The sequence below is a fragment of the Rhyacophila brunnea genome, unplaced genomic scaffold (assembly GCF_057557595.1).
Source record: "Rhyacophila brunnea isolate RB1 unplaced genomic scaffold, BYU_Rbru_1.0 scaffold_6, whole genome shotgun sequence".
Classification (NCBI taxonomy): Eukaryota; Metazoa; Arthropoda; class Insecta; order Trichoptera; family Rhyacophilidae; genus Rhyacophila; species Rhyacophila brunnea.
Genome location: NW_028233276.1, coordinates 36,970,987 through 36,980,580, shown reverse-complemented (window position 1 = coordinate 36,980,580; position 9,594 = coordinate 36,970,987). Strand labels below are relative to the sequence as shown.

The window sequence follows — 9,594 nt, the reverse complement described above, 5'->3', positions numbered from 1 at the left end:
ACACGGTTCTTGTCGATTTACACTTTACAGGAAGCCAGCAGAAAACAAATTTGGAAAATAGCCCATATACCCACTGGATCATTTGTTAGGTTAGGTTAGATTAGGTTTTCATTCTTGAATTCATGAATTTTGCCAAAATCAGCTATAAATATTCATATTGAATCTCATCTCTTTCCAATCAGAAAGCTCATGGCGAACTGTGCCACGGTGAAATGTTTTACGTACAATTTACATTAACCGTGATAATTATACAACTGACACTTGTCATGGTTACTTACGGCTTATTTTTTTTCTTTGAGTGACTTAACAATTCCATGTCATACTGTAAGTGCAATCAGGAGGTACCCACTCGGAAGATTTGTGGGTCGCCGGGTGTCAATTCCGGGAGAATCGTGATCTAGTGCAATTTCTTGTTGCGCAACCATTTTGCCCTACTGCGTCTTCGACTGTTGGATAACCCGAGCCTTTGGGTCAACGTCAGCGTGCTCGTCGAAGATTGCGCAATATGCGTTCTTAGGTGAATCAAAGCCTACGTGATTGTTATAGAAAATACCTTCTACCCTGTCATTATTGACTTAGATATAACTTATAGTTACTATTGTTATTATTTATATTTATTTACACCAGCGATCTTCAACAGATCTACAGAATCTAAAACACACAATTCAAAAGAATTAATGAATCAATCAATTTAAAACTGAACCAGTATTTTTGATGAGATCTTTAACATTTTTTTGTTATAATATATTAAGCTACAAAGTTTCAGCCATTAATACATGATTAATTATTGTATTATATATTTTTTTAATAAGTACATATAATGCATAATGAGTAGGTACATAATGTTCACTTCAACCATGTAGTGTTGTAAGTTACATTCTCTCCAAAATATTTGGATGCACAGAATCGCTTTGATCTTTGGCTGAGCTGTAAAAATTTCATTTAATTGATAATTTTTACTTTTTTTCAATGAATCCTCGTCTTTAACCATTGTAAAGTGGACATTGCCAGACAACGTGATTTATATCTGCACTGTAGCTTTAGCATTGATATTTATTATCATTTTATTAGTGAGCTAGGGATTTCGCAGATTGTAGTGATTAAGTAAATAAAGTTCATAACATAAAATAACCATAATTAACTATATTTTTTACAATTAAAAACATGTCCAATATATCCGACTTTAAATATTCTTATTGAATGTATCTACCTAAGTCATGGACCCCATAAGGGGGGGTCTGTCAGGGCACTAATCTGGGGGCCCATGCTCAGGGGTGCCTGGCGTGGCAGGTCAACTAGACAGTTGAGATAAACACACATTACAAATTTTTCTCTAATAGTAAAAATAGCTATTTTACTTGGAGAGTAGGTACCTATTAAAATTTTTAAATATGTGATTGTGGGATGCAATTTTTGATTATTGTGTGTCAATACTAAACAATCCCAGGTACTGTTCGGTTATCAGGAATACAGCGGAAAACACATTTTGAAAATACCCGATATACTGGATCATTTGTTAGTTTGGGTTAGTTTAGGTTAGGTTAGGTTGGGTTAGGTTAGGTTAGGTTTGGTTAGGTTAACCCAACAAATAATCCAGTTTATCGGCTATTTTCAAAATGTGTTTTCCGCTGTATTCCTGATAACCGAACAGTACCCAATCCCATAATTCAACTTTAGCGATAGGTAGGAGGGGCGCCAAAGATCCTGATCTAAGGGCCCGTTTCAGGATGTGGGGATCATGACCTAAGTACACATCTTATTCATACATTCTTGCCTAATATTTATCTGATGAATCCTTGTCCATAACCCTGGATGAAATAATATTATCTACCTATGTGCCGTGACTCGTGAATGCTATATAGTGTTTGTAAAAAATAAAATAATGTTTATATTTCTTTCAAATCATCTGATCAGTATTAAATAAGTACATTGGAACTCCGTGTTTGTTTACAGCTCGATTATTGATTTTTGACTCACCATATAATTTACAAATCAATTTATTTTATTATAATAATACAGTACCTGCTTAGATATCTTTAGTGGGCTCTTGTATTTGAACATTATTCGATCCAGTCGGTGCACGACCTGCCTTGCATAAATTCACCATTATTTCCACCATTAATCTGTACAAAACATTAACAACAATTGCGCAATGAATGATTTAAACGAGCAAAAGCGTTAAACGTACATTTTTATTGATCTCAATTCGTTCCAGTATAATACATAACGCAGAAACATAAAAATGATATTAATTATATATATTACTCAATTATAATACAGGTTTCGTCACTTACTAAATACATTCTAAAACTATGAATCATATAGTAGCGCATTTAGTGACGCAGACGCCTGACGCTCTGATTAATTTTGAGACCCCTTACATGATAAAGAAAATTTTAATTTTCTAAATAAATTTATGCATTTCAACGACTTTCTATTTTCAATTTATATATATTATACAAACACGGTTTAATCGCGTTTAATTAAATTTACTCGCTTAAAAAGTCTCATTTTTTACAAACTGCAATACATACAAACAGTAGTATACCTACTTTCCATTATATTTATGTTATTTAAAACTATTGGAGGCCCCATTTAATCAATTGCGTAATTTGAGTCAAGGAAAACGTCGCTGCATATATGATTAGGTACTATGACAATGGCGCGATAGATAGTGATAATAAACCCTCGCTTAATGATAAGCAGGGTATGCTGGTCCATACGCTTTAGCTAATGCTGGAGCAAAAGCATAGTGCGCTGGTGCAGCGGCATATGCAAGTGGAGCCTTTGCTACAATAGGAGCAGCTACCTTTACAGCATGAGCTAACGGTTCTCTGTGGACAACAGCGTTGAATCCGTTATGAGGATCAGCCGTGTAATCAACAGTACGCTTTGTACCATCAGGGTCTACTAAGGAATACGATCCTTTCACGACGTCACCGGTTCTGGTCTCGTGTTGGCTCTTCGAGTCGCCTGTTAGTCCGTCTTGAATGTCGTACGCGAATGAGTAATGAGGGTTGGGATCATAGTCGTCGACAGGGGCGTATTTGGCGACTGGTGCTGCGTACGCGATAGGGGCGGCGTATTTAGGGATCGCCGGGGCAGCGTAGCTCAAGGGTGCGTGTGCGTATTCGTAAGCGGGGGCTGCGTAGGCAGGGGCGCCATGTGCGAAACCATACGCAGGACTTGCTATGACTCCCGCGTGTGCAACGCTGACGATTGCGGCAAGTAATAATAGCTGAAAAAATAATAGAAAAACATTCATTATTTTCCGTTTGAGATTGTAAATATTGTGTTTAAATAAGCTTTATTTTTTAGGAATTTGTAAGACATTGAGAAGAAAATGTACAAACCCAAATCGTTATACGTAGGTACTTAATAATTTTACGATTGCTCAAATTAAGATTTAAAGATACTTAAAGAATTAATAAGGAGAGAAGCTTTTTCATTTTCAATTTACTTTGATAAAACTATATAGATTTAATGTTTAGGTATCAATCAATAATTTCTTTTCTTTTGATAACTGTCAATTCATGGTGGAACTGCATTGTATTGTTTGATTTAATAAAACGCATTGAAAATTACAAAAATGTCCCTCAGTTGCCCCTCTGTCTTTCAGTTGAAAATCTCCCTCTGAGGCGGACGAAACCGGTCCAAATTTATTGATTAAAGTGGAATAAGTACTACAAAAAATGCGTTCTATTAAATCAAACAACAATCAATCAATAAGATACAAATATAACTAAGGTATTGTAATACATTTAACAGTGGTTAGATTTCGTAATGTAAATATATAAGTAATTAAATCATTTATAATTTTACTAAATAACGATACCTAAATATAATTAAATTAAATCCACAACACTGTATATACCACTTCACATATATTATATTATATTATATTATATAATATAAAAGCGCTTGAAATTATCACACAAATCCAAATTCCCACGCTTCCTTGCCATACAGCTTAATAATTGCAAAACCAACCTTAATTGCCATATTGTCGAAGTTTCACGCGAGCTTTTCAATGAACTTATGAAGGCTTAGGGCTTGCATCCTCTATATATACTACATTCTAATTCCCTCTAACGCTTTTGTTGTGTCACTCGTCTGTGTATGTATAACCTCATCGAGTACCTTTTGTTGAGTTTTCCAAACTGCAAAGAAAAAACGAAGTCATGAATGAGTGATATTAATTTATAAATATAATTTATTCTAAACAATATTTTAAGTTTATTTTCCAGATATATTGTGCTGATATTTTGACCTCAGTTACCAATCACTGCTGTATTTTAAAATGGTCACGAAGGATAGGGACAGAACCAGAAGGAGACCGTTGTTGCATATAGCCAGAACCCACCCTGGTTTGTCACACTCCTGATAATAATTATGATACAATCTATTTTACGTATGCGATGTTTGCGGTTGTTGTGGGATTGGAAAGGATCCCTTATGGGTAGGGACCCGTGGAGACCGTTATTTAAAAAAGCTGTAGCAAGGGCTGACGGGTTTTTGTGCGCCTGGTGATGTTGAGGTAAAATCCTCGTCATTGATACCCATCAAGCCGTTTCCTGAAAATGTTTACTTAAAAAAATAACCGTTTTGGCCTTAGACAATAGATGTTTTGGCATTTAATCTTCTCTTTCTTTTTTTTACGATTTTACCAAGTTTTTGACTGCGACTCGCTGTCATGTCACCTCTTCTCATTTGGAAGAGGATCCGCCGATCAGGCCCTCACTCCAATTCTGTTAAAGAACTTTACAATTATTCTACCGAGCTCTTCCGTTCTATCCACCGCCAGGGCACCTTTCAATTCATCATCATTCTTACAGATATCCGCAATTCGCAGTTGTCGTTCATATGTAGGGTATTTTACTGATATATGTACAATGTCCTCCAAAACATCACATTCATCGCAAAGCTGCAAATCGCTTCTTCCCATGTGGACATCAAATCTTTTACCCATTGTGTGTCCTGTCCATAGCCTCAGTATCAGCTTAAGCTCATTCAAAGCTATTCTAAAGAAACTCCACAAACCAGGGCACCAAACTAGGGAAGGTACAATGGGCTTACTCCATTTTCCCTTTTCTAGTGGTGCATTGTGGTGAAAATCTATCCACATGCTATGGCACATATTCTTTATGGCATCATTTCAGTCCATGTATTCTGGTACCCACTGATATGGCATCCCTGATTGAATTTTCTCGTTGTTTACTTCTCACATGATTTTATGACTCAAAACCAAGAAATTCTGTAGTATGTAAGGCTGGTGCGTAAGGTACTCGTATCAACACAGATCAGATTAATGAGATAATAGGTATAACTGCGAAAATCAGTCACCATGGACCAAGACTTTGAAACTAAATTCGGTTTACGAATAGAAAACGTATTTCCAATCAGTATTTTTTATTCTAACTGTAATATTGTCGTGCAAACGGATATCATGTAGGTACACTTGCAAAAATCTTAAAATAACTCAGTATCTCATACAACACAAAACGAAATGCCAAAATAAAATATGCAAAATGAGTAAAGTTTGCCAAACGCTGCAATTGTTGCAGTTTTTGTATAAGTTAGGTGCATCCAATTTAAGCATGCATCGTGTACTGTGAAGTCTTTGACAATCGGCGACTTGCGAACTATAATATGTATTTCATTATTCAATAGAGATAGTTAATTACCGTAACTATCTAAACGTCTGATAGATATCCTGGTACACGTGGCTAAAACATGTGGGACATATCCACACGGGATCAATCAACCTGACCGACCCTCACTCACCCTCCAGTGATTCCACAAAAGCGATCTATTATTTGCAGGACTCATGACAAAAGTTGCAGGACGTGGCGATGGTTTAAGGAAAATAGTGAGTACTTATGTTTCTTATAATATGCTCCGATGCTGGAGCGTGATATGGTGAAGTATGCATTTCATATTTATTGAAAATTAATACTGTCAACCGAGTATACCTACTTGATTAAATCTGAAATTAAATTCTATTTTTTTTATTTAGTGGGTAGATAAGTATATGTACCTAGTGACATTTCTCATTAGCTAAATTTATTATATTCCCAACACATTACCTAGTCCCATTTTTACGAGTAATGACATTTTGACCTACTGAATGTATTAATAGTATAATATAAGCCATAAGGTATTTACTACGGGTTTTTACATTAATATTCAAAAGGGGGACATGCTCAGCGTAGGTCAAAATTTCAAAGCATGATCCTGGACATTCCTTAAACGTTGTAGATAATCTATTTATATAATTTTTAAGCCTTATTATCCTTTATATTTATTTTAAACATTTGATGACTGCATAAAGTATTTTTATTACATAAAATAGTATTCTTTTAAACCTCTCGCTCTAATGTTTTAGAATATAGTCATATTTATAAGGCTTATTTTGAATTATTGGTGAATGCGCATGACGCTAAAAAGTGAAACCCGGGTTGCAAAAAATGACTCAAATCGAGTACAAAATTAAATCAATTAGAAGTTAAAGAAAATTATCATTCTAAACGGTATATTGGATTTTTTATATCGTCTCTCAATGCATATTATTTTTATTGCAATTGTTATGGACATCTGATTGCAATGTTATACCATGGCGGAGGATTGCCTTTCACTTTGGCGGGCCACGTTTGGACCGCGGCCCCTGACACGCTACCACGTTGAACTATCGCACACTATGGACATTTTAAACTTATTGTTTAGTATTCTATATCACGCAATTAGTGCATAATACGATAATGAATCCGTTTCATTCTTAATTTGTTAACATATTTATAATATTATCGTCGCTCTGTTAAAAATTTTTAAACCTCGTTAATCCAAAATATTCTTTTTTTCAAAAGACAGTAGAAACTGTCTAATTTTCATTTCAAATAGAATTTCGATATTCAAAAAATTAAAACATAGATAACATGACATAATAATTGTCACTAGACAAACTGACAACGGTTTATTTAGAAGGTTTGCCAACTTTTCTGTTAAATGAACATGGTTTAGAAGGTTTTAATAAATATTTTTTTTTAAAGATTAGATATTTTAAGGATGCAGGAATATTACACAGAGGAATAATTACTATCGTGTGTCACCATTTTGTCTAAATAGGATTTATGCAAAGAGATTGGATTTATGAGTTTTATAAGATACACAAAGATTATTTACTTATGTATTTATATCATGACTCCCACAAGGGGGGGCTGACAGGGCTCTAGACTGGGAGCCTGGGCTTAGGGGGGGCGGCGTGGCGGGTCAATCAATTAAGTGAGATAAACACACACAAAGTCACTATTTCACTTGAAGAATAGCGTTTAAAAAAAATGGCTGTGCGATGCAATTTGATGTTTGATAGGTATAATTAAATGATAATTCAAGTAACAGCCCTATATTAAGAATCGATATTTTTCTTTCGGTATCTATACATCCTCAAGTGTGTCAATTTTGCAATATAAATAATAAAGTACACATTATTATTAATCATTTTAATCGAAAAGAAATAACGCTTTATATTTTGATTTATAACAATATTCTGCTGTGTGTGTATTAGAAATAATCAAACTCACACAACCAATTATTAAAGTGTGTAATATTGTGCAATACGTCTACAAAAATAATCTGCTCAGTTTTATTAATATATTAATATTAATATATATTATAAACTTGTGTACGTATATGTATTTCTTAATCATCACATTTTTTTATTGTAGATTTTATCTGTACGTAGATCTATTCAGTTTCAGTAAGTTTTGGATCAAGAAAGGTCAAACACACTGACAGTCTCTGTTGAACTATTGTATTGTTAATCAAGGCACTGGCATCTTAATGCAGACCTTCTCAACATCAGTAGCCACACGGTGCCTGACCCGCCCTCGCAGAAGATGGATGGACAACGTCAAGAGAACTGCAGAGAGGCCAAAATGTAATCGAATGGAGAGAGAGAGTGAGAAATTCCTGGGGGAGAATTGAGCTGAATTGCTTGTATCACCATATTCACAACGCTTTTACAAGCACGCATACCTCCAAGGTGATAATATTACCCTATAGACAGCGCGGCGCGGATGACACAAACAGACACTAATGGATACACACATGATAACCACTCATGGGTTCGATAGTTCGCAGAGACGTAGATGAGCATTCCATCAGTTATATACAGCTGCAGGCTATATGTGTACGTATCTGGTAATGAAGAATGTACTCATAAAAGAGCGAGGCGGAAGCGAAAAACGAATATTATAATATACGGATTTTTAATAGACCCACCCCATAGCATCCTGATAGCTTAGGTGTCCTATTAAGTGACCACGATCCGTTTATTTTTGGCAGTAAATGTGAGATTACAGAAGCATTATAAATTAATAATAAATAAAATACTTATGTATTCTTCTTTTTTACCAAATCCAATTTGATCATTTCCAACAAAATTCACATTTCTACCAGCGTGCCCTGCACACACACTATTTTAAGGCGAAATGCAGTGTTAGGGCGTCTTACGTGGGCGAAGTCGATGCGAACGCGATCGCGATGCGGTTTGAAGCGATACAATCCAAAACGATGCGAAGCGGCATCGTTGTCCTACGTGTAGCTGAGTCACCAGCTGTCACCATCGCACATTTATACAATTTGTTTATTACCATGGTAACGCCTAGAAATATTTCTATGTATGTAAATAATTACCTCCTATGTTTATTATAAAATTGTTTTACACCTACACCGCCGCGTCCATTTCGCGCAAAAATATCAAACCGTTTGATCGCGTCGCTGAAGCCCTGCATTGCTTCGCACCGCTCGCCGGGTATTAGCGCCCACGTAAGACGCCGCGTTACTGTAGGTTTACTGAAAACATCTAGCGACACAATACGACAGATGCGATTTTAACACTTTATACTAATAATTTATTTTCATTGAAGAGAGTTTTAAATAATTGAATCTAATAATAATAAGATAAACTTAGACTATAAAATGTGCAATTGTTGAACACTTTCATTTTGTTGTTACATATTATTGTATATTTCATTAAAATAAGTAGTTTGAAGTAGAGGAATAACAGATTCACTTTGGAACGGTGTTAGTGTCATTTGAAAGTAGCGACACCAACATCTAAAATCTAAATGAGTCACCTGCACTGCCACAAGAATCTGGCACCATTCTACCAATGATATTTTTCAATAATAATCATAGTTACCTATTTGCCTATTTTTCTTTTTATTTAAAAATCATCGATTTTCGGTATTGCACAAACTAATACAGACAACTTGAATCTGTATAAATAAAACATGATTTAAAGTTTGATGATTAAAAATATATCAGATCCGATGATTGCAATCATATAAGTTAGGTATAGTAGTATATGTTCAGAAGATCAATCCTATGCGATTTCCATGGGAAAACGCGGCTAAAAATCGCAGTTTTCAGTCCTCAATGATTACGACGAAATATTCATCAGAATCATAACCGCCTTGCGCTTCAAAGAATTTTCCACAGTTTTGCAAGGCAATAAATACCCTTTGTGGGTAAACGAATTGTTTTCAATAAAGTATTTTTCTCAGCCGGCACAAATTTCTCTTGACTGAACATCAA

The 9,594-nt window shown here is 35.1% G+C and overlaps 1 protein-coding gene across 1 annotated transcript; it reads right to left on the bottom strand.

Annotated features, from left to right (window-relative positions):
• Positions 1–2,692: 2,692 nt before the first annotated feature.
• On the bottom strand, positions 2,693–8,621 carry LOC147065628 (larval cuticle protein A3A-like). The gene is made up of 2 exons (XM_085957029.1): positions 8,609–8,621; positions 2,693–3,144 (listed from the first exon to the last, which is right to left on the bottom strand). Exons 1-2 carry the CDS (start codon positions 8,619–8,621, stop codon positions 2,693–2,695), a joined length of 465 nt encoding a protein of 154 aa, XP_085813155.1.
• Positions 8,622–9,594: the final 973 nt, after the last annotated feature.